Raw genomic sequence first — 24,068 nt, forward strand, 5'->3', positions numbered from 1 at the left:
ATCAAATATTGCAGCCGCAGGACGATGCTTTGGATTGTCCAGATGTGATTGCCGTTGTCCGGGAATGGTCATATCCTTCATCGAAAAAGGTGATGGAAGATCCCAGGCTTGCAGTGGAGAAGAGGCTAGAATACTCAAAAATCCGCTTTTGATCTGCATGTCTGCAGGCTGGCTGGCCTTCCTTCCACTCATGATTCCTCTCCACTCGTCAGGCATACAACGCCTGTGGATTGGTCCTAGGAATGTTAAATGTTCCAATGAGCCTCGGATATGTCATCGATGTCATCGTCTGCCGCACTCGGCTCTTGCCATTCAAATCAACAACCACCCTCCAGTAGCTACGAACCGCCATGCAGCCGGAACTTGGACAGCGACAGATCTCCATCAATCGAAGAAGTAGCAGTCCCAATCAATCAGCACAGCTCGGGCCATGGCGAATGCAAGTAAGATTTGATGCTGGTATTGTTTATTTAAATTGATTTGCGGCGTTGAGAAGGATTCGACCACTCGCGGTCAGAGCCATCTCGCGACCGTACATAAATTAGTGTCGTCGGACACACTGATCAACGGTCTTGAACTCCTGACTCCGTAGCGGTAAAACCGTCTATGTTGAAATTGGGTGAAATGAGCGCCTCCTTGCTTGTCCCTGCCAAAGTGTCTGAAAAAGGAGAGTGGGATATCGCTGTCCTCGTGACCTAGTCCAGCCAAAGTCCTTTTCACAAATTATAGTATCCTTCACTGATCGCATGTTTCGGAAGTCTTGCCGACGGATCTGGCGCATCTGGTCTGGTTGACAATGCCCCGTTTTACGAGCCGGTGACGGTGTGGTCTTCGTCGATTACGAGACCTTCACTGAAAGCCTGGACAGACTCGAGGACCTTGACGGGTGTGACACATGCGAATCCCCTGGCACCGTGTTAGCTTCTTTGATGTTATACCTGTCCTGCATGTTGGTGCTCTCTCACCTAATGAGGGAGTAGGTGTGGGTGATCTGGCCACCGGCGTCGATGACAGACTGCTTGGCCTTGGCGATGATATCGTCGCTGATGGAGTCGGACTGGGCCCAGATGATGACGGACTTCATCTGGTCAACGGCGAGGACGCCGGGGACGACGGTAAGCGCGGCGACGAGGAACGCGGAGGGCCTCATAATGACGGGTCTGGAAAAGTTGGGCGTCTTTGACAACAAGGGCGGGTTTCAGGATCCTTTGCGGTCGCGAGCTTCGAATGCGACAGTGGGCAGCGTTTAGCGACGACGGTGTAGCGTTGGTACAATAACGTTCGATCACCGTCGAGGGTTCGGCAAAGACTAGGTAGATGTTGATGAATTCACCCAGGGATCCTATGGGGGAGTTCGCGGGTATTAAATCGTTCTTTGCTGGAGACTGAAAATGGGTTGGTGAGGAATGGGTGGATGTAAGGAGTAAGTTGCAGGTTGGACGGTAACGGACTATCTAACACCTTGGACCTCGATGTTTGGCCCCTTTTGTCATGGGCTCGTCGCTTAATTGGTACATGGACAGAGACACAGCGCGGCAGGTCACTGGGATTGGCAGTCAGAAGCCGAACCTTCCCTACCTAAGTACCACCTGCCCTGTAGAGGTGCTGGTGGGAGACCTGTCTAGCATCGTCATTGGGGGACGACAGTGACACTGACCACTTGTATGCATAGGTACTCCTGGCCAGCATTTCCGTCTGACTCTCTCCTTGGAGGGGTGGGGTGGCGATAGTCTTGGCGCATCTCCATAGTCATGACCGCGCAGCAAAGGTTCCCACATTGCTGCTGCTTTCTCTCCCTGTACTCAGTTCGGTCGGCCCCGTCAGAGTTCGTTCGGCCTTCGTGTCTCTCTAAAGGCCCCGCGGAATTAGGCTACACCATTCCCCCCGGTCCGATGCGGTGTTCTTAGACGAGTCTTTCTCATCTCACGACCTCGTCGGTCGTTGTGCCGTTCCGCCTTGTGCTATTTGACTGAGTAATTGTGTAGAACCTGGAGATGCAAGTAACCACCTGGTCTTCGATGGCGCTACCGGCCGTTTGGTGCCTCCGAGTGTCGCGTACAGAGCCGGCCACAAGGCAGCCAATATGGTTACATCGATGCAGCTGTTCGGGCGAATACTGGATGGTTGCCTGCCATCGCCCAGCTCATGTGTACAACGAGCATTTCTCAGGCGCAACCGATGATCGGATTCGCGGGGTCCGGCTTGACATTCAGTCTCCACAGCCATGTTTGCTTGGACATCCACGAAAGGTGATGATCTCGTCACAACTGCCAGCAAGAAAGTCGAAACAGTCTTCAAAGAATTATTGGATATTTTCGGTGTCCGCAAAAGGTGAAGGCGGAAAGGTATTGACCCCAACTCGTCGACCTTGCGTGACGGTGTCCCTATCTCTCTATATGCATGGGCGTCCATGTGATCCTCAACGCCAATTCCAGAACCCACAAATAACAAACTCCCAATCCTCCCGAAACTATCAAGGAAACTGTTTCGGTTCAGTGCAGACGCCCAGTACCGTACGTTGTCGTCAATGACCCAGTAACCGTCAGAGGCATTTACCCCTTTGCACTGCCTGCCGCGCTATCATTCTCACCCCAGATGTCCTTGGTTTCCTGTTCAACAGCTCGCATCGCAACAGCAACATCCTCGAGTTTGGCGACGACGTCAAGAACGCTCTGGTTTACCCGTTGGAAGTACCGATCATTGGCCTCGCGCCGCTTTCGTGCCAGCAGGATGTCCACCTCCGTCTCTTGCTCAAGCTTGGCACCAAGATGTTCTGTGCCTCCGCTGCTGCCTGGGCGGCCATTGTTGCTTCCTGTGCTTCGTGGAACCTCATTGCTGTCTGGCGGCACGCCCGTCTCTCCTAAAACTGCGCTTTTGAGATTACGAACCTCGTCCCCAACTGCTGACGTGTTGGACCGTTGTCCAGTCATCTCAATGGCCTCATCCGCCTCGCTCCGTGCCCATGCCTGCGCAAGAGCAATTTGAGCTGTCCTAAGCTCTTCCAATTTGCGGTCGTGATCCGGGCCAAAGACGTGAGTCCCACCTGACGCAGACAGCTCGACCTCCTCGAGCGTCGCCTGCATCTCCGCCCATAATGCGTCGGTCCTGTCAGTGCTCCTAGTGCTGCCGGCCGTCTTGATATTCCGTGCAGGACGAGCAACGGACGGCGTGACTACCGAGCCGGTGTGAAGAGATCCGTTACGTTGGAGGTTCAAGGCTGGCTGAGCTAGAGTTGAGGCACCCGGGGCGGACGAGTTCGCCGGCGCTCCTGGCGCGAGAATGCCGGGTAGAGAAGCATGAGAAGCGGCGGGAGACGGATGGAGGAAAAGGGTCGGCGGAGGATCGCGCTGCTTTCCTTTGCTCTTGGCTGATTGAGACATGTCTACATGTTGTTGTGTGTCGTCGTGAACATTCCTGAGTATGGGCTTGGCATCTGAGACAGCGTCTCTCGAAGCAGGCGGCATCTGGTCGGATTGGCTGGAGCCTCAAGGAAGTTGCGGACCTTTTGAGGGGGTACCCCTGGCGGATGCTGGATCAACGGAGACGTGGGGTCGTTCAATGTTCCGTGCGAAGAACGAATTCAAGACTCAAATCCTGTGGTTGGGTAGGAAAGTAGCCCCCGCTAAAGCCTCCTGACCCGGTTTTCTTCCACTCGTTAACGCAGGCAAGATAGAAAGAAAAAAACACAGACCATATCACGTGATCCAGATTTGCTCGCTCCTCTGTTCGTAGGGTTTTCGTGCCCTTCCAAAAAAATCGGTGGTGGTTTGTCAACCTGGAAGCCTAGCTTGGTCAATCTTTCGCAGCACGAGAGGCTCAGTCACCACCACCAAGTCAAGTCTCGCGATACCCCCCAACAAACCGGTACGTTACGCCCATTCTCACAGGCAATCGCAGCCCGTCACCGAAGAATTTTGATTTCTCCCCCCAACGACCTCGACGACGAAATCCCACCGACTCGCCCCCTCGAAAAGAGATATCACTTTGGAGCTGTGCAACTGACGATAATTCACATCAGCCAATATGCCTCGTGGACTCAATGCGGCGCGCAAGTTGCGCATGAACCGTAAGGACCAGAAGTGGGCCGACCTCGGATACAAGAAGCGCGCCCTCGGCACCGCTTTCAAGTCCTCCCCCTTCGGTGGTTCCTCTCACGCCAAGGGCATCGTCCTCGAGAAGGTCGGTGTTGAGGCAAAGCAGCCCAACTCTGCCATCCGAAAGTGTGTTCGTGTTCAGTTGATCAAGAACGGCAAGAAGGTCACTGCTTTCGGTACGATACCCCCCCCCCCCCCCCCGAATACTCTCCCACCACGGCTCGATGGGGACCAAGAAGAGGATGGGATCATTTCCCAATGTGGTACCATGACGGTGAGAAGAGCAAGCCTTGCTAACACTGGACTTTTTCGTAGTCCCCAACGACGGTTGCTTGAACTTTGTCGACGAGAACGACGAGGTCCTCTTGGCCGGTTTCGGTCGCAAGGGCAAGGCCAAGGGTGATATTCCCGGTGTCCGCTTCAAGGTCGTCAAGGTCTCTGGTGTCGGTCTGCTCGCTCTGTGGAAGGAGAAGAAGGAGAAGCCCAGATCCTAAACGGGAGGCTTCGCGAAGCATGGGAAGGCAGTGGAAGAAAATTCGGCACTCGGAGTTTTACGCTTGCATTGGCATCAATGGGTTATGGTCCTGATACTGCGGGTAGACTTTGGTCGATGAAATAAAACATCATGAAAGTCACCTAACATGCGGCATTTCACACATTATACAAAAATGGGGTTATCGGGCGTGAATAAGAATCAGTATGTTTCGATTCTATGTGCTATGAATACAGATGATGTTGGTACAATTTTCTTTCCCCTTCGCAATTGCCGCCTCTGAGCATCGCATCTGCTACTGCTTCTACTGTTACTGGCTTTCGATGTCTTCACTTTCCTCTCGAACGTATCTAAGAGTGTAATCGGTCGCAAGACCTAGGCTGACAACGCCGCCAGTGATCCAGCAGCCATTGATAAACCACCACCAGCAGTCCTTGACGCTCTTCAGGTTGACGCGTTTGATCATAACGCCAAGAGTCACTGCTGCTCCACCGACGCTGCCGATGAAGAAGGCCGGCCCAGCGCCCACGGCAAACCCAGCAGCACTGAGAAGACTGAGCTGAACCGCGGCCAGCCCTGTCAGGACTTGCTTGGTCTCGGCGTCATGCTTCAGAGCGATGCTCTTAATGCCCGCCTTGGCATCATCCTTGATATCCATGTGGGCGTAGACCATGTCGTACAGAATCGTCCAGGCGACATTTGAGGAGTAGAGGCATGCTGCAGCCGTCAGCGCCGCGCTGTTAGAGAGCAGGTCGACACCCAAGGCGGGGAAGCCCATCATCGCGCCCCAGGAGAAGGTCAGTCCCAGCACGGCCTGAGGGTAGTACGTGACCCGCTTGGCCAGGGGGTATGAGGCGACGAGGAGCAGACTCGGGATGCCGTAGAAGAGACAGGAGGTCGGGAATTGGAGGAGGATCCCTAGACCGGCCAGCAACTGGGCGCCGGTGAAAGCGAGTCCTTGAAAAGGGGTGAGGGCGCCCCGTGCGATGGGACGGAACTTGGTTCTCGTGACGTGAGGGTCGAGATTGCGATCCCAAAGATCATTAATGCTGCAACCGGCACTGCGCATGATGAAGGCTCCCGAGAAGAAGAGCAGAGAAGTGCCGACGACTGAACCCGGCGATGCCATAGGCGCTGTCAGTGGCGCGGCCATGAGAGTTGACCAGAGACAAGGAAAGAAAAGGTAGTAAGTTCCCGCCGGCTTATCCATGCGGATGAGTTCGGCGTACGGTACCCATGATGAGGGCAGGTAAGAGATGATGCCAGTCTTGGGTGGTGAGTAAATGGCTTCGGGGGACGCCGGTGGTTCGGCGGCTTCTTGGCTGACGGCCGTTGTGAGTCGCTTTGCCGATGTGTGTAGTGCTATTTGCTGGCAATGGACCGGGCTCTGAAGTGTGAGGGCCGCGGTAGACTTCCCGTGTAGGTGTAGCCTTGGCCGAGAAGATGATGGTAAAGGAAGCGCCGTCGTTCGTAATGAGGACTGGCATGTCACCCGCAAGGGGGCTCTCAGTAAGTTGACTTGCCTCATCCTCACTAGGTACCGTGATGTTAGTCTAAATCACAGAAATATTGCCATTTAGTAACAGGAAGGTCAAGTAGGGTGGTTAATAGTAGCGATGCAGCACTGAGACCAAATCAATCAAAACTCCTGAGGAATAGAGACAGAGGCACATCCACCTGAATAGGTATGGCAGAATGAAGGCATGGCTTCGTACGCTACATTGAGTGGTGGCGCCAAGGATAAACTCCCTCGGAACCTTGTCCAGCGAAAAACGCGCCGCTTCCACGCGAAATGCTGTGGGAAGCAGCAGAGGCAAGAGCTAGATAGTCCAGGCTTCACCCATGTCCTGCAAGCTCCAAGCAATTTGTGAAAGACAGAGAGGCTTACTTACAGAATAGAAAAACCAGACGATCCGATATCCAGGTGTCCTTTCCACCAACTTTTCTAGTTTCCACCGAGAGAACCGAAAATTAGGAGCTCGAGCGCGGAAAGAAGGTACTCTGTACTACCATATTAGTCCGTGCACATATCCAGCGCATGATTGGCTGCGCATCCAATTTTCCCACTATCTACCTATCTCTCGTGTCCACTTTCGAACCTTGAACTGTCAGCCTTGCCCGACGCCACTTTTTGATGTTCCTGGCTTCGACTGCAGCCGCCTTCATTCGCGACCATCGCAACACTTTCCCTTAACAGCTCTTTTTCAGCGCCTCTTCCCCAGTATGCAACGACTTTTTGACGTGTCATAAGGCGTTTTCATTACTGCGGCGCGTCTTTTTCGCCCGTCACACCGCGAAACCGTTCTTAAAGAACACATTCGCATCGGCTCCACGATGAGCAACAACCCTTGATCGTCAAGATGCCAACCTCGATGCATCCCCAGGCCAAGTTCGATCCAATACCCCCGGACTTGGACCTTCACACGCTTGTCGATCGAACCCCGAACTTCGAATGGGTCCTCCGAATCTCGACTGCGCAGATCCAGGGCCTCGGCCCTCAAGAGTTCGAGAAATTGGTACAGTTACAGGTCATTCAAGGCGGGAAGCCGCTAGTCATTGAGAAATGGAACGACGTGCTTCCACAAAGACTTTTCAGTGGAGAATGGTTGGAGAAAACGTACGACAAGAAGCGTGAGTGCGATTGTCTGATTCGCGACCGCAACTGTAGCTAATAATGGAACAGAGGAGAACGTACGCGACATCACGGCCCAGACCGAAATTCCGATGACTACGGGCCACTACATAAGAGCCATGAAACAGCTCGCAAACCAATGGACACCAACCAACTACCGCGACGAGAGACGGCAACGTCTTTACCTAAAGGACATTGACTGCCCCCCCGAATGGCACGAGCATCTCCAAAAGGTTATCCCTCCTAATTTGTTCTATATGAACGAGAACGTCACGCAGAAAGGAGTTGCCGATCAACGAAACAACGATGTCTTCCGCGGCCTTAATGACAGAGCGACAGTGGCTCCCGCGGGCGACCTCATGTCAAGCCTCCCCGAGGAAATGCGAGCACAGAACCTCATGTGCTATATCGGTCATGAGGGAACATTTACTCCGGCACATCGTGAAATGTGCGCCAGTCTTGGCCAGAACATCATGGTTGAGGCTTCGGGCAGCGAGAACGGGGAGACGCCAGGCAGCTCCATCTGGTTCATGACGGAAACCAAAGATCGGGAAGTCGTTCGCGAGTATTTCATCTCGATGCTTGGTCACGACATTGAAATCGAGAAGCACTTTGCGCAGATCAACGCCTGGAAGAAGGCTACCTTCCCTGTCTACATTGTTGAGCAAAAGCCTGGCGACTTTATCCTCATCCCCCCTCTGGCTCCTCACCAGGTCTGGAACAGGGGCACCCGCACCATGAAGGTTGCGTGGAATCGGACAACTGTCGAGACCTTGGACATGGCACTACACGAGGCTTTACCCAAAGCACGGCTTGTGTGTCGCGACGAACAGTACAAGAACAAAGCCATCATCTATTACACGCTCAAGAAGTATTACCAGCAGATGGTTCAAGCAGAAGAAAAGGCCGAGATGGGAATTCTCGGTCTCGGGTCTGAACTGTTTCGCTCTTCCTCGCGATATAAGCAGCTGGCTAAGGATTTCCGCCATCTCTTCTCGCTATTCACCGAGGTTCTCGTTGACGAAATGTTCGCAACCAAGGAAAAGAACATTGAGTACGTCGAATACGACTCTTGTGTTACTTGCTCGTACTGTAGATCAAACATCTTCAACCGGTTTCTGACCTGCAAATCCTGCGTGCGGACTTTAGTCAACGGCGACGAGGACGCCTACGATGTCTGCATGGAGTGTTATGCCATGGGGCGGTCATGTGTCTGCATCTCTAGGCTTCAGTGGTGCGAACAATGGCAATGGTCAGAACTGACGGACAACTACGAGCTTTGGCGGTCAATGATCATCAAGAACGATGGCTTTATTGACATTGAGCTTTCGCCTCAGCCTCTGGAGATCGCTCGCAGCCGCCGAGGCAAGAAGTCACTCGCCGAAATCTGCCAAGAAGGTCTCCGCAGGCGACCTTTCAAGGACATCTCGAAGCTCGAGGAGCAGAAGCAACTTTCTGAATCCGAGCCCGAGCCAGAAGTTGACGACAATGGCAAGCCAAAGAAGCGGAAGTACAAGCGGAAGAAGAAGAAAGGAGAGCTTCGCCGCTGTCACTCTTGCTGCCACAAGGATTATGCATACAAGGTGCATATATGCTCCAACCCAGACTGCAAAGAAGGGTATTGCTACGGTGTGCTCTATCGTGCATTCGATATGATGCCGCAGACAGTACAAGAGAACGAGAACTGGATCTGCCCGAAGTGTCTAGGCATCTGCAACTGTGGCGCATGCCGCCGCGCGGGGGATACCAATCCTTATACGCCTAAAAATACTCTTCTTGGCCACGATACGCGAGCCATTGCCGACGATCGAAGTGTAGAGGCTCTCGTCGATTTCCGGAGTCACAATCTGAACTGGCTCAAGACAGCGGGCGAAGAAGGCCGTAGCACCAACAGCAAGCGCATGAAGGAGCTGAGAGAGAAGGCCGACACCGCCAAAGCTCAAGAAACAGCAGCCATCACAGCGGAAGACATTGCGAATGGCGTCAACCACCCTGCTGAGTCTGTGGAGAGGAATATCGACGGATATGGCGACCAGAACCATGTTCTCGGAGAGCAAGACGTGCAAATGCAAGACCAGAGCTTTCTCGACGGTGACCAAGACTTGTCCCAAATGGATCATGATCAGTCTGTGCCGTTCGCTGACATGGGCACAAATGGCGGGTGGGACCAGTCAGCCTACCCCGATCCCTTGGACGGTCAACGCATGTTCGGCATGGGCTACTACGAGCAAGATGGGCCCGATCAAATCCTCTTTGATCCGTTCCAGATGCCCTCCGCCGACGCCATGGTCTTCGACGATGAGGCTGAGTTCATCCGAAAGACTCTGCGCGCGCAGAAGCGCAAAGCAAAGCACGAGAACGAATTTGATCCAGACTTCAATGCACCCAGGAGCCACCACAGGAAGAAGCAGAAGAAGCCCGAGTTAGGCGATATCTCGAGCATGGATCCTGCGCTATTCGGCGCTCCCCCTGCTGCTCCCAGCACCACGGATGCAACTGGGGAGGCTGGAAGTGCTGGGTCGGCCGAAGCTAGCGTTGCTCCTGAAGATCCATCCTCGGTTCAGTTGGAAAGGGAGGGCGCGCAGGCGGCAGAGGGACAGCGTCAGAAAAGCGGTTACACAGCTCCACAATACCCAGCAAACGTCCCTTCGCTTCGGCATGCCAGGCCTAAGGCTTCTTACGCTGAGCCAGAGGAGCCAATGATTGATGACCCGGATGACATAGTGCCAGCAACCAAGCAGAGACCGCTCATCCAGAACGATGAGCTGCGGGCTGGCGACAGCACCGCCAACCCACTCAACCTTGCTACTGACGCCGTGCGTGCGCTTGTCGAGCAGGAGGCCAGTGGGGCAAATGATACCGCTTCCGAAACGCCCAAGGTGCCTAAGAGGCGCGGCAGGCCGCCTAAGAGCGCAAACTCGACACCGGCATCGGCTACAAGAGCTGCGGCTGCGCCAAAGTCAACCCCCGCAGACCTTGCGGCGAAGAAACGCGAGGAACGCGCTTCTCGGCGATCTGGTCTAAGCCGCGTCGTGACTATCGATGGTGCCAGTTTCTTCAATCCCCGAAGTCAAGACCGCCTGTCAGATGACGATCTTGACGCAGCTCACGACGTGACGGAAGCTGAGCTCGAGGCGGAACTCGATAGAGAACTTGCTGGAGAGAGACCTCAGAACACACCAATCACTTCAATTGAAACCAAGGCAGCGGAGGCTACTGTGCAGCCTATCAAGAAGCGCCGTGGTCGGCCACCCAAGAACAAGGCGGCCAACGCTACTCCTGCAGAGACGGATCCAGCTGATAGGTCTCCGCCGCCTCCTCCTGCAGGTGCATCGAGGATGATGTCTATGGCAGCTCGCGTTGCAGCTCGTGGTGGGAAGTTTAAGATGACTTCGCGTAAGTCGCGAGATCGGAGCACTAAGGAATCCCCGGTCCCTACACAAGCGTTGTCCGAGTCCGGGAGGCAGTCCAGGGGACGCAGCGAACAACAGCCGGACATCGCACCGGTTGAAGAGCCTGTTCGGGAACCGTCAAGAGAGCCGAGTTTGGATCTTACGCCTCCCCCTCCTAACGCGACAGCCGAGCACAAAGAACCGAGCGAGGATCCTGCATCTCCTCCCTTGGCAACCAGACAGAGAGAGCTCAGTTCGGATCACACACCTCCCCCGCCGGGAGCCAGACAGAGAGTGTCAAGTCCCGATCACACTCCTTCACCCCCAGGCGCAGTCAGCAGGCCTTGGCGGAAATCGGACGAAGACGACGAAGCATCGGATTATGCTGCGCCTGCGGCGTCGCTGTCCTCTGCGTCTTCCTCTGACTCGGGCATCCCAGATGCAAGCCCGCCGCCACCACCTGCACGCCCTGGTAGGCCTTCGACCGGTCTCACGGTGGTGAGGCTCGGCGAGTCTGAATCTGAAAGCGAAATTTCCTCGTCGTCCGAGTCCGAGAGTGGCATTGGCGAATCCCTTGGTATATCCGGTGGAGTGTCTTCCCGGGGTAGAGGTAGAGGAAGAGGACGCGGCCGCGGACGGGGCCGAGGACGTGGACGTGGACGCGGGCGTGGACGAGGTTACTAAGGAGGTTATCCCAGTATAGGGACACGGTAGGAGTTTGGGCTTTTTGTTTTCGACGTCCGCGGAAGTAAATCTGTGGCAGGCGTTTGTGCTAGCGATTTCGCCAAGAGCTTTTACTGTTTTCTATAGCGCCATACCCAGGACGAGGTAGTCTAGCATGATGATAAGAAGAAGCACGAATGAGATGTGTGCATTTGCCGACACTAGGACGCTCTCATAAGTCGATACTCGTGGTGTGGTGTTTTGTCAAATCGTCACCGCGTATCCTCCTTCAAGCATGGGTGACAGTGACAGACCGTCTCGGGGAGGCAGGCGTATTTTCAGCTCTTCACTCATGCTGTATTACTCGAAATAAGATTTACGCCCCTTTCCTCGAGCCAGTTGACCCCCTTCCCCTTCCCCTTCCTCCACTCCCAGGCTCTGTCTGGCCTTGTTGCTATAAAAACGTACAAAAAACATCAACTCTCATTCTCTGGCCAGGCCAACCAAACAAAGCGGCATAGCCCCCGCCGCCTCTTGCCTGGAGAGGCAGCCGCAAGACACCCATGGTCAGATCTACTCGGCAGAAGCCCTGGCTAGGGCCTCGTGCAGGTGCGGCGGGAAGCGGTAGCGCAGTTGCGAGGTATAGGTGGTGAGGTCGAGCGTCATCTGCTTCATCTGCTCGACCATCATGCGGCGAGTGCCCTCATTGCCGCTGAACTGGCCGCCCGTGAGCTGATCACGTTGGCGCGTGCAGCAGATGATGGTCCACATGAGCAGGTTTGGCACGTTGATAGAGACGGGCTGGGAGAGGCCGGAGAACTTTGCGGCGTAGGCGCGGATGATGCTCGGGTCGCCGCTGGCATCGAGAGGGAGTATTTCGAGGCCGCGGATTTTCTGTTTTGGCGTGTTAGTCTTTTGTTTCGTTTTGCATAAAGCATTGGGGCAAAACGGGGAAGAGGGGTGGGGTGACTTACATCTAGGCATTGAGCCCATTGGCCGGCTTCGACGAGCGACTTGATGGTGCTCATCTCGAGCAGGACACGGCAAGCAACCCGGTTCTGCTCCTGGATCTTGCGGTGGAACATGGCATCGCGCTCGTACATGGACATCATGGTGCGGGCCAGCTCGACGGGGTCGTCGATGGACGCCAGGCTGAGGCTGCTCTCGGCCTCCTGGCTGGCGGCGCGGGGCTTGACGGGCATGAGACGCATGGGATCCTCGCCGATCTCGAGGGAGATGGCCTCGCTGAGCGCGCGGCTGACGATAGAGACGACGGTATCGTACTCTCCGGCCAGGTGGTAGAGCAAGACCGAGTCGGTGGTGCGGCCGTTCTCGTCGGCGAAGCTAGCGGCCTGGACGGTGACAGTGTTGATGAAGTCGTTCTCTTCCGTCAGGCCAATAAGCGAGCCGCGCTCCTCAATGATGCCGCGGATCCGCTGGCCGTCGGGGCGGATGTCGCCGATGAGCTTGCTAAACTCACGGGTCTCGAGAACCAGCTCGCGCAAAGCCTCCCAGCAGAGGTTGGCATGGCGACGGCCAGCCTCGCCGGACAGGTCCATGTTGAGACAAATGAGGGTCAGATAGTCAACGGCGGACACGACGTCGGCTGCTCTGAAATCTCTAGTATAGTAGCCGATCATCCTGCCGAAGTTGATCTGGACCAAGTCCTTGACGTTCAGGCTACGCAGGTCATTGGAAGCGCTAAAGGGGTCGGAAGGTCGGAGGAGACCGTAATACTCGAGAGCGATGGCGAAGTGGACTGCGTCGACATAGGAGAAGGGGTAGAGGTATGCAATCGCCTCCTCGAACATGCCTGACAAGACCTGAAGGTAGAAAAACATGCCAAAGCTGCCGCTGTTGTCCTCGGCAGAGGTCTTGGGGAAGTGCTTGGCCCCAATCTCCTTGATGCTCGACTGCAGCTCAGAAAGGCCGTACGCCTCGCTAGCCACCTCCACAGAGCGGTCGCCCTCCCTGGCCAGGTTGAATTGGAGCCAGATCCAGTCGTTGATGTCGGTGTTGAGTCCGTCCAGGCTCCGGTTGTTCAAGTCACAGCGACCGATAATCTTGTAACAAGCCATCCGGAAGGGATCGATGGAGTTGTCAGGAGCGTTGCGCACACGCTGACTGTATTCGGCATTGCACCTGTCCTGCAGAGTCCGCTTCAGGCGACGGTCCTCATTCGACGCGTAGCCGTTGAGGTAGCTCTGGAACGTGCGATCAATGCTACGGAAGGGATTGGCGTTATCATTCACGTACTTCGCAGCCTCGCTGACGTGACCAGACCGCAGAAGGTAAAAGACAATCGCCCAAACATATTCGCCACCAACCTGCTGAAGCTCCGTGTTGTCAGGAACCAGATCCTTCCTTGCGGACCGTAACCGGATGTAGGCTCTGATCTTGCTGACGATATCGGGACGACCACCGAGATTGGCTTCGTGGGGATGTTTTGATATGAGTCCCTCAACCTCTTGTAGGAACTGCTTCTCCAGGTATCTGTTGGCGCCATCCAGTAATCTCTTCCGCATCGATATCGAGTTGGATGAGTTGGCGGATTCGTCCAGGTACATCTTGGCGAACTGCCGCTCCTTGGCCGTGGCACCATTGATGGTAGTCTCGGCTTCGGGGTCTTCCCCAACAATCTCTCGCACCGCATGGTACGCCTCGACAATGTGTGGCGCATATGGATCCAGAGAGCGGTGCTCGACGTCTGCGAGCTCTGAAAGAATCGGGTACGGGTGGGCGGTGAGGCGAGCCTGGTTGAGGTTGCGAACCTTCTCGGAAAGTTTGCTCTGCTTCTCGCGTAGGGACCTGTCGTCGGAGTTGATGTGGCCGGTCAACAAACCGCCATTGTCGGCTGAACGATCGACATCAGAGAATTCGGGTTGGTGGGAACCAATCTTGCTCGCATTGCCGATGACAGAGCGGTGCATGCTAGACTTGCCCAACACACTGGCTCTGCCAGAGCGGGCTCCAGCCGCCTGGCTCTTGCTTCGTCTCGAACGGCCAAAGCCACCGGAAGCCTCCCTCGTCGATGCCGCAGGTCCGAAAGAAGAAGTCTCTTCCCGGGCCTTGATTCCGAAGTGCTCGTAAATCCGCTTGCGCTGGGCCTCCCACTCCATCGTCACGTTGTCCTCTAAAAAGTTGTCAAAGTCGCGAACAGACCTCTCGAGACCGTCGGCGATCATGCTCATAGTTGTCTTCGTCTGCAGATTCGCAAGGTACGTCTCAACGTCGACTTCAGCGGGGGAGTATCCAGAGGGTCTCTCGACACGGCCAGTCTGCAAGTCAAGGGACCCAAGGTCCTTGGCAGCCATTCCAGGGTCGACACCCGACGCAGCGAGAAGGTAGTGTGCCCTTCCATCTGACGGACGCTCTTGTGTCTTTGTTCCTAGCTTCTTCAAGCGCTGGCGCAGGTCGCCCAGGCCCAATTGCAGGCTGGGGAGGTCTTCCATGCCACTCTCGCCGTCTCCCTGCTTCTTGCTCTTCGCAAAAAGACTGTCAAAGTATGCACCCGACGGCTGGCCTTGCTGGGCCTGTGACTGGTTGTTGACATTCTGGGTTTGCTGCTGCGGAGGGAAGAGAGAGCTGCCGAGGGTATTGGTATTGGTTTGGCCGAAGGTCGTGCCGGTCGTCTGGTTCTGGTTCTGCTGATTGCCGCCAAAGAGAGATGGCTTCTGCGCCGTCGATGCTCCCAGTCCACCCAAGCCTCCCAATGTGAGTCCTCCGGACTGCTGCTGCTGGCCCTGCTGTTGCTGTTGCTGCTGCGGCTGGCCAAACAGCGAGGATCCCGATGCCGGTTGTGCCGTCGTAGCAGCGCCTCCGCCGAACAATCCGCCGCCTGTCTGAGGCTTGTTTTGACCCAGGTTTCCGAAAAGACCGCCTGAAGCAGGCGTCGAGCTCGTTTGTTGGTTGTTCGTGTTGTTTTGCTGTCCAAACAAACCTCCTCCCGTGTTGCCCTGCTGCTGGGTTCCGCTGGTCGAGGTGCCCAAGCTACCCAGAGGATTGCTTCCGAAGAGCGACATATTGTGATGGAATCGTAGTCGCGTTCAATCGGAGGCGAGATTGAACACTGCACCGAGGGGGGTTTCGAGGTTTGTTGCAGATGGGTGACGCGATTAAAGCTGCCCAGGCGCGCTTGGGGGAATGAAATTTTGAGGTTTGGGAGAGCTCCCAGCGAGAGCTCCACTGATTGGCGGGGAGCGACCAAGCAACCGGGGCCGGGGAGTGTCTCGGGTACATTGTATGGCGGCTAAAAGCGGCTAGAAAGAGGGTACACGATACTTGAGCTCTTTCAAAGTGCCAGGCTCACCGACAACAGCCTCGGTGAGCGTCACTTCTTGTACATCCAACAGCGGTTTGAAGAAAATGGCACCGACAAGTTCAATGTCGATTCAACCCCTCCTTATGCTTTCATCATCTGTCTCAAGCTTGAATCTCATTTATTTCTCAAACCAACGCTTTGTATTAAGAATGGCTTTTATTATGGACTGTGACACCTCCAATGCTGTTACTTCTGTTTCCAACGCAGTCATAATTTGCATTCAACACCACAACAAAGTGAACAGAAAGCAGCGCAGCAACGGACGAAACTAGAACGTTTGACTTCGTTTGACTCATTCAAAAGCATTACTTGACCCATTATCAACTTGAAATTTCCAACACACCCCCCCTAGCACCACACTATCAATCCATCCCTGGTACCTCTCTTTATTCGACCATGATTCCTGAGGCACTCAGAGCAGAATAATCAATCGTCAGTACCTGGTGGCGCCAGCACCACTCATCACAAAATTGTGCTGTGTCCTGCCTTAAACAGCCTTTACCATGCTTGGCCTGAGGCAGTAGTCATAGAAGCCACGAAGCCACAAATCCCACTGATACATTAGTTTGAAAGACGTTGTCGTCTTGATATTGAGAAAGGTAAGGGTCAGGGTACATTGCGGACTTAACAAGACTACAGGCACCAGCTATGCGTCCTATTATTTCACCTGTCATTTGCTCTGGATAATCCAAACACGTGGCTGGGAGCGAACTGCCTTAGTGAATGAGACCAAGTTGAGCGGTCACCGCGAGAACCCGGCGCACTCTCCGACTTAGGTTCAGTCAGAGGCATGCAGGCTCTTCTTCAGCGACACAAGACGGCTGCTCGACGATGACTACAATGGGTTGCCTTTCTCCATTTGCCACTCGGGAAGCATTCCATAACAAATAGCTCAACACAAATACTGTCCTGTGGATTTGGGTTGTTTCCCCTGGTCTCGCAGCCAGGGAAGAAATGGGTATATGCAGTGAAATATATTCAATGCGTCGCGCTTTACTAACCCTCACGACGCATTTGTACCTCTCTCCTTCATCAGGTTTCCGGAGTGTTCCGACTGCCTCCCTATGGTGGACAAGACTAAGACGGCGGCCACTAAATCCTTCCGGTCTATAATGGCCAGCCAGTTTGCGTAACGTTCTGGTCCCCTCGTAGCCCAGACGCCTTCTCAACAATCCCCACGTTGGACATTATGCACTACTCAAACTCTGAGGAAAGACCTCCATCCTCAAGTCTATATAGGAGTTTGTCGGTTGTCTTGGGTTTTCGTTACTGAGCGAAGCAAGCCCAAGTCAATCATCGCCATGACCACCCTGGATGACCAAGCCCTACCACAAGAAACAACGCCGAGGACGACCTGAAAAACAATACAAAGGCCATTACAGAAAGTGGCCAAGATCACAATCCAGATTCTTACACAGATAAGACGACCGACCAGTTACCCAACATACGATCCAATATCCCCAGTGTACCCCCCTAGTCACATGCCCCAACTATTACAAACTATACAGCCCCTAAAAGAAATAAGGCTTTGGGCCCTTCGTTGCCAGCAAGGCCGTCTTCTGCTAGTACACCTTAGTAGAACCCCTATTTCCTTCATTCTCCAAAGAAGGTAAGCCGCATGCTAGGATGTCAGTCGTTAGTCAAGCCATCCAGATGTCTGGAGAAATCCGTTCAGTCACAATTCAAGTCACTTCACTACAGGGGGTCTATGTGTACAGCACGCAATAGGTTCAAAGTTAAAAAAAACACTTCTGTTGCTTGTTTTTGTATCAAGTAGAAGGAAGCCAATGGCGTGTATGTTGTGTCTGAACAAAAGCCTTGCAAAGTTGAGCAACAAGGGAAGCCGTCTAGCCATTCCCTTTCCTTCATTGTGCGTCATGGGGTATCTTTTTGACCTCTTTCTGGTAGATGGCCGTCTTCGATTCCCAAACGCCTTGCAAATGCTTCGATATACCCTCCACCGCTGAGGTTGAAGAAGCCCCCGTCTCAGGGGGGAAAAAAAAGAAGAAAAGTCATATGTGCAAGACCTTTTCTGTCCCACCCCTCCAAAATAGCAAAATCGTAGTCGTGGCTGAGTTGACTCAACGCCCAAAACTCCCCTTCCTGAATTCCATTCGTGTGTTGGTGTTGTACAAGTCGTCATATGTTACAGTCAAAGCCTCCTTTGGTTCTGATCTCAAGCGGCACGATCAACAGTGCGCTGGGGTCGGTAGTTAGGAACCTCAAAGAAGGTTCCCTTGTCCGCATGGTAGCGATAAGCGTGGAAGTCGTAACCATAAGGCTTAGGCTCAATGGAGTAGAGCATGCCCAGGGGAACATCCAAGTCGGCAATCTCGTTGCGGGTGAGATCCATGAAGTATGCCATAAGAACACGGCAGACAGACCGGTGTCCAATGATGAGGACATGGTCCTCAATGCGCTCAATTTCCCTCACCATGTCTCGCAGACGAGCGATGACCTGGAGATAACCTTCTCCACCAACCCCCGGGTAAGTGTAGTGAAGCTTGTCATCAGCGCGTTTTCTATACTCGCCAGGGAATCTTCTGGCAATCTCCTCATACGTCAAGCCTTCAAAGAGACCAGCGTTCAGCTCGTTGAGCATTGCCCAGTTCTTCACATCGTAATCTTCATCATTGTCAAACTCCATGGCGGTTTGGACGCTGCGCTTCAGCATCGATGTCCAAACGCAGAAGTTCTTCTCCTCCAGTTCGCGGTTAAGCTCAGGGTAGGGAGGCGTGTGGTCACCAGCCTTAGGCGGGAAGGACGACTGCGCTATCTTGTCCTTCTGCTCAATGAGCCACTCCTTGCGTTTCTGGGTGACGAAGGTATGAAGAGCCTTTCCGTATTGCTCTCCATCAGGTGTCAGCTCCGAGTCTCCGCCAAGCTTTCCGAGACGGTTGTCGACACTCTGACCGTGCCGGGTAAGCCATATCTGCCGTGGCGCAAGGTTAAATGTCGTCAGGTAGGAGCTAATGCCTCCGCTGAGGAAGCCTCGCAGTCTGTGCTGGATGAGCTTTCGGCCGACATCAATCATCTGCGAACACGTGTTAGTAGGAGAGACAAGTGCATCGTGCGGTGGACATACCTGGATGTACTGCATATCATGCGCCTCCTCATACTCTCCGATGGGCACATAGGCGCTTTCGTACGCGGCAACGCGTCTCTTGAAATCCGCAAGGGACTGATGAGGATCCTTATCCTTGTAGTCGGGACCCGAAAGCTTCAGGCGCATGTTGGCCTCGAGGAGCTGCGCAAACATTAGACGGATTCAGACAACAAGAAAAGCGAGGCCACTAACGTTCTGATCGTGGCAGATGCTCTCGATGAAAAGAATTCCAAGCTTGGGCTCCCTCTCCTTGATCCGGTCAACCAGAAGCTGACGGCGATGAATGGTACTGTTCGTTGCATCGAGAATTCCGACGGAGCCGCCCTGGTGCAGAAGGTAATCCAAAAGCTCATCCAACGTGTCCAGGGCCACCTGCTCGCGGAGCTTGGCCGCGGTCTCGTTGGTGGGGTCGAAGAACTTGGCTGACTGGTCCATTGCGTCGATCGACTCGTTGTTCAAGTTCAGCTCGGCGGGCTCCGTGTTGCCCTGCGGCACGTGCCCATTAAGTAAGATTGAGGCAGCCTGGGCCGGGGGATCGAGCTGGATTACGGTCGGCGAGTGCGTCGACTTCATGGGCGAGCTCAAGCCGGCGGCGACCCGTCTGCGGTTGCCAACGTTGAAGATGCACGAGTTGTACTGCTGCCAGGACAGGTATCGCTGGACCTTCTTGGTGATGTACGATTTTCCTCGGGCGGGAAGGCCAACCATGATGATGACGAGCTTCGCAGCCACATCGCGATCGCTAATCTTTCCGTCGGGCGAGACTCTTGACACGGTCATGCCGGGAACGTTGAGTGTCGCGGGGTGCGGGCGAAGGCGCGGGGTGGTGCCTCCCGAATTCTGTCTGACAGGCGGGCTGTTTTGGGTTTTCGGTTAGCCAAGCTCTGCGTTATGAGACTATACAAGGCCAAGCCAGGAAGCAACGGTCGACGTGGCACCAGTCGCGGTGTAGACCTACATTCTGGGAGAATTCGGGGCGGTCGAGACGACGCTGCGCATGGCCGGGGGTGTGTCGGAGGAGGCGATCAAGGATCGGTCGCGAAGGGCGATGGGGCCGTTCAGGTCGTTCATAGAGCGGACGGCATGCGCCATCGCAGGAGGCGGGAGGAGGGCATCGTGGGGATGCGACACGGGCGCAGGCGGGGGTTCGCCGCCGGAAATCGAAGGCGCGGTTGGTTTGTTTGAATGGAGAAGGGGCGATGACGAAGGGGCGCGGGAATCCTTGTTGGAACTCATGGCCAGCTTCGCCAGAGCAGATTGTTTGGCCTGTATAAGGCCAAGGTCTGTTTGGTGGGAAATACTGCGTCAATACTCGATATTGCTTTCAGGAGAGGAAAGTGTCGGGTGAAGGCGAGTAAGTGCAGGAATAGCGGCGGAGGTGAGTGTACTGTGGATGATGTTGTCGAGAAGTGGAAGATGGAAAATAACAAAGGCAAAAGAGAGGTTTATACGGACCTGGTTGCTCAGGAAAGACTGCGGAAGGCATGGGCGTGAATATCTGAGAAAGTAGGGAAGGAGCGGTCCCGTCGGTCGGTTGGCAGCTCCAGCTATCTAAAGGGAAGGAGTCACAGCCTCACAGGGTGTTAAGACCGAGTTTGGTTGGCTGGGTCTGCCGTTTAGAGCAGGGAGTACTGCGATTGCCGCTTTATTCTGCTGGATACAGCAGGAGCGGTCTTGGGGTCTTGGAGGGGGGTGCGAAATCTCTCTCCTTCTCAGTTCGCTTCGAGGACTTGCGCCCAATCGCTGTGCGAGGACGGGGAAGCTGATTGAGCTGTCCTAGAAGTGGGTGATGAAATGTGGCGTTGAGGATAGCTAGCTTGCGCCTTAGCGTACAAGGGTCTGCCGGGTTCGCAGCAGCTATGGCCTGGCCGCTTGGGTGGAATGAGAAAGAAAAAAAAGTGTTGGGAGGCGGCTGGGCAAGGGACACGGCGGCGTGTAAGTGAAAGGGTCTCGTTCGGTCAGTCGTGGACTTGAGGCCAAGAATCTCTCTATCCTGCCCGCCTATACCTAGACCGAAGGTACAGAAAAGGGTCTATGTCAAGCAGGCGGGTATTGGTGATGGAAAGTTGCAAGCACACACAAACAAAACAAAACCGTTTGATGGGTGGTGGTGGTTGTGGCGGGCAAAAGGCAATGGGAGAAGAAAGAGGAAGATTGTAATGTCTACGGGGTGGACGGGTCTGTCAGGTTAAAGAGGATGGAAAGAAGAGGGGAAGGCTAGAGCGATGGAGCCCCGAGATGGAGGAAAGGACCGATAAATATCTATGGGATGGATGGTACGGATAATGAGAAGGCAGGTATGGGACGGCATGGGATGGGATGGGATAGGATGGGATGGGGGTGAGCGAGGTGAGGGTGAGGGTGAGGGTGAGGGTGAAGCACTGTACAGGTAGACAGCCCAGGTCACTGAGGCCGGCTTAGGGGTGGGAGTCGAGGACGCGAATAACGAACTCGGGCCTGTCTGAGACTCCTCGTCTGCCTTCAGTCTTGCCCTTCGTCCCGCACAGCGCCATCCTGCCCTGCTTCTGCTTTACTCATGTCCGCTTCCTTTGGCCTAACTTTGCCCTGCCCTGCCCTCCCTACTTTGGTTTTATTTATTTATTTTAAACTAGCCGCGAGGAAAGAGAGGGGTGTGTGCGAATATGGAGACGGGAGTGGCAGAAATGGACACAGATGGGGGAGTTGTGTTCAACAGGACAGGTCGTACTACCTACCTAAGGTTAGAAAGGGTAAGGAAGAGGTTCCTTGGCAAGGTACTTGGGTGTAGGGGACCTGCACTAACTAAAATTGAGAGAAAAAGAGCGACAGCGCGCGCGTGCGTTTGTGTGCGTGTGTGTGTAGTGATGGGGAGCGTCTGACTGTCCTAGGTAGGGAAAGGCCCAGCCGAGCGAGGAGGGAAACAGCGTGGAAGGGGCGGCATTGAGTGGGTGCTTCCCAGGTTCTCCAATGACTCCAACACGACGCCAACACCAACGCCAACACCACCTCGAAATTCGGGGCTTGCCAAAATGCTGCGCTACAGCGCTGCTTCTAGAGAGGTTCCCTCAGGTGGGGTGACCTCCAATTGGGTCGGTGCTGCAGGCTCGGTGACCGGTCGCCGATGTGCCCCTCCCTTCCGCCCAAGTCGGATGTCAAGTTGCATGCAGGGTTACCCTCCTCTGGCGTTCGCTCCCCTGCCCTGTCCGTCTTCGAATCCCTGTCGCCGAGCTTCTGTTCTGCGTTTTCCCTGGCACCGGAGCCCTGGGAATCCTAGGATGGATGTAGCAGCGTGGGATGTCTTTTTGGGGGGTTACTTAAAGAATTTGGGGTTTTTTTCTTGTTTTTTTTCTTCTGGTATCTCAGATTTCTAGAATGAAGAATTAGACATTGGGTTCGCGCATCCGGTCCGGCCGCTGGATCGGCTGCACATGCTCATACGGAACAGGCTGGGCGTTTGAGAAGCCTTTGCCCTTCCTTCCCTCCCCTTCGTTACGGGATACCTTCCGGCCGCCCAGACGTTCACGTCGTGAACGGGCATTGTCACGTCCGTTTGGATGGACCCGACGCCCTAGCTGAGCCTCTGAGCCTACACAGCTTCCAACGATTTGGTCCCCAAGACGGGACGACATGGAAACAGGGGCCAAGCCGAGTAACACGGCAGTGCGGTATGTAGGCTCTGGTAGACTGGTAGCGTACGTGTTGATTTGTGCGCTCAGCCAAACGAGAGTAGCTGCTGCGGGAAAAATACTAGAGTGGACTCAACTCTTTTCCAAATGTGAAGTGATGATGTTGAGCTAACAGTCCCATTCTCGCCCATTCTCGCCCATTGCCCACAATCCAAACGGCTCAACGGGCACAAACCCGACCCGGGCCCAGTTCGAAATTGACAGCATTCCGTTTCCCGCCTTCAACCAAGTCATGGCATGTGTTATTTCTGATGTTTACAGCACCAGGTGCTGAGCGATACGTCGGTCGCTTTGCGGGGACTGGCGAACTGAGGAGTAGGGGGTGTACGATGTACAGCCGTGTCTGGACTACTATTAGATGCTGCCCCTCTCGACTTGAAGCTGTAACAGAACAGAGGCAAATGGAGACGACTGGATCTTACCTAGTACCTAGTAAAGCTGGGCATCATTTCAACAAGCCTTCCGCTTGGCCGCAGGGAATGCTCGAGATGATGCGTTTCTCTGCCCTGTGCAAGTAACAGCGGTTACTTTTTTTGGTCAACGCAGTTTCTGTTTCCCCAGAAGCTCAGGCTCGCCGGGTAAGCAGCCTATTGGTGTTTTGATCCCATGCCTGGAGCCTGATCGTCCATGCCCTCCTCCTCCACCTCGTTCTTCTCCTCACCTTCCGCCCTCCAACACTTTCTCACGCATACTCACATGTCCGTGTCAATGTCACCTCCGTCTCCCAAAGGCCACAACCGGTCCTGACAATCGACGTCTGACAGTGCTGTGGATGCCAGCCGGCCAATCCTTCGTGCATCCATGCCCGCCGGAAACGTCTCAACAATCACCCCGACCCGTCGGTAGTCTAAAGTAAGTCCCAAAACACCCGTCATGACGGCTGGCCCCATGCCCTGCGTCTCCCCGTCCCACTGGGCCCTGTCGTTTCCTCCCGTGTGGCCGCGCCGTGCTCTTCTTGTTGTCTGGCCTCCGGTCTGTGTGGTCCCTCGGTGCCACCAACCTCCTCCTGTGCTCCTTACTGTACCTCGAGCTCATGTTGTGGTATTGTCGTTATAGCGAGGAGCTATGTTAATGCGTCTCACTGACAACCCCTTCACCACAACCCCGCCAAGTGCTAATCTCTCGATAAATGCAGTGGTGGTGAGCGCCGGGCTGGTCGGAGATACCCGTTGATCCATCTGCGCTTCCCACTTCCCTTCCCACTCAATGTTTCACGACTCAGTATTCCTGTGTCGGCCGCCAAGCCCCTCCTGTATCAACCTGTGCTGGCACCACGGCCGTTACCTGCGCCCATCTCAACTTTCAGGCATTCCAGCTCACAGCCAAGCCACCAGAATAGACCAGTCAGATCAGGTCTCGCAGGCACGCCTCGCGACCAACTAAAGCTTATCCTCACTGTGAATCGATCGCCCTGTGCCTTTTTTATGCTTCGTCTTTCTTGGGGGGTATCATTATTTTTGAGACATCCTAAAAGTATTTTCGAACACCTTGTCCTTTTATTCAAGCTCCCCCGCCGATGTATGCTGCAACATATCTCCGACGGCGCTCAACGAACCGTATCCAGTGGAATACACAGCATGATTTGACACACCATCTCCCGGGCCACGTGCTGCTGATTGTCATTACATATTATGTTGGCGTTGCAACAACTCAAATAGCGCTTAGGCTGGCCTCGGAACCACCCCGAAGTCTGGAGGCTGGA

At 54.6% G+C, this 24,068-nt stretch overlaps 8 protein-coding genes across 8 annotated transcripts; 2 read left to right on the forward strand and 6 right to left on the reverse strand.

Moving 5' to 3' along the window:
• Positions 1–806: 806 nt before the first annotated feature.
• CH63R_12711 (Peptidase inhibitor i9) lies at positions 807–1,150 on the reverse strand (the record flags this gene model as incomplete). The annotated part of the gene is made up of 2 exons (XM_018307685.1): positions 807–906; positions 966–1,150. 2 exons carry the CDS (start codon positions 1,148–1,150, stop codon positions 807–809), a joined length of 285 nt encoding a protein of 94 aa, XP_018152102.1.
• Positions 1,151–2,552: 1,402 nt separating this feature from the next.
• CH63R_12712 (uncharacterized protein) lies at positions 2,553–3,464 on the reverse strand (the record flags this gene model as incomplete). Its single annotated transcript, XM_018307686.1, has 1 exon — positions 2,553–3,464. One exon carries the CDS (start codon positions 3,462–3,464, stop codon positions 2,553–2,555), a length of 912 nt encoding a protein of 303 aa, XP_018152103.1.
• Positions 3,465–4,023: 559 nt separating this feature from the next.
• CH63R_12713 (Ribosomal protein S12) lies at positions 4,024–4,588 on the forward strand (the record flags this gene model as incomplete). Its single annotated transcript, XM_018307687.1, has 2 exons — positions 4,024–4,270; positions 4,410–4,588. 2 exons carry the CDS (start codon positions 4,024–4,026, stop codon positions 4,586–4,588), a joined length of 426 nt encoding a protein of 141 aa, XP_018152104.1.
• A 309-nt stretch (positions 4,589–4,897) lies between these two features.
• CH63R_12714 (4-hydroxybenzoate polyprenyl transferase) lies at positions 4,898–6,074 on the reverse strand (the record flags this gene model as incomplete). The annotated part of the gene is made up of 2 exons (XM_018307688.1): positions 4,898–5,929; positions 6,000–6,074. The coding sequence occupies 2 exons, from the start codon at positions 6,072–6,074 to the stop codon at positions 4,898–4,900; spliced, it is 1,107 nt and encodes a 368-aa protein (XP_018152105.1).
• Positions 6,075–6,947: 873 nt separating this feature from the next.
• On the forward strand, positions 6,948–11,295 carry CH63R_12715 (AT hook domain-containing protein; the record flags this gene model as incomplete). Its single annotated transcript, XM_018307689.1, has 2 exons — positions 6,948–7,218; positions 7,271–11,295. The coding sequence occupies 2 exons, from the start codon at positions 6,948–6,950 to the stop codon at positions 11,293–11,295; spliced, it is 4,296 nt and encodes a 1,431-aa protein (XP_018152106.1).
• A 552-nt stretch (positions 11,296–11,847) lies between these two features.
• CH63R_12716 (Nuclear pore protein) lies at positions 11,848–15,296 on the reverse strand (the record flags this gene model as incomplete). The annotated part of the gene is made up of 2 exons (XM_018307690.1): positions 11,848–12,168; positions 12,249–15,296. 2 exons carry the CDS (start codon positions 15,294–15,296, stop codon positions 11,848–11,850), a joined length of 3,369 nt encoding a protein of 1,122 aa, XP_018152107.1.
• A 2,475-nt stretch (positions 15,297–17,771) lies between these two features.
• On the reverse strand, positions 17,772–20,187 carry CH63R_12717 (6-phosphofructo-2-kinase; the record flags this gene model as incomplete). The annotated part of the gene is made up of 5 exons (XM_018307691.1): positions 17,772–18,629; positions 18,681–18,842; positions 18,894–19,557; positions 19,660–19,984; positions 20,157–20,187. The coding sequence occupies 5 exons, from the start codon at positions 20,185–20,187 to the stop codon at positions 17,772–17,774; spliced, it is 2,040 nt and encodes a 679-aa protein (XP_018152108.1).
• Positions 20,188–21,731: 1,544 nt separating this feature from the next.
• CH63R_12718 (uncharacterized protein) lies at positions 21,732–22,573 on the reverse strand (the record flags this gene model as incomplete). The annotated part of the gene is made up of 3 exons (XM_018307692.1): positions 21,732–21,950; positions 22,067–22,413; positions 22,480–22,573. The coding sequence occupies 3 exons, from the start codon at positions 22,571–22,573 to the stop codon at positions 21,732–21,734; spliced, it is 660 nt and encodes a 219-aa protein (XP_018152109.1).
• Between the last annotated feature and the right edge of the window lie 1,495 nt (positions 22,574–24,068).

Source organism: Colletotrichum higginsianum, chromosome 9, assembly GCF_001672515.1.
Source record: "Colletotrichum higginsianum IMI 349063 chromosome 9, whole genome shotgun sequence".
Lineage (NCBI taxonomy): Eukaryota > Fungi > Ascomycota > Sordariomycetes > Glomerellales > Glomerellaceae > Colletotrichum > Colletotrichum higginsianum.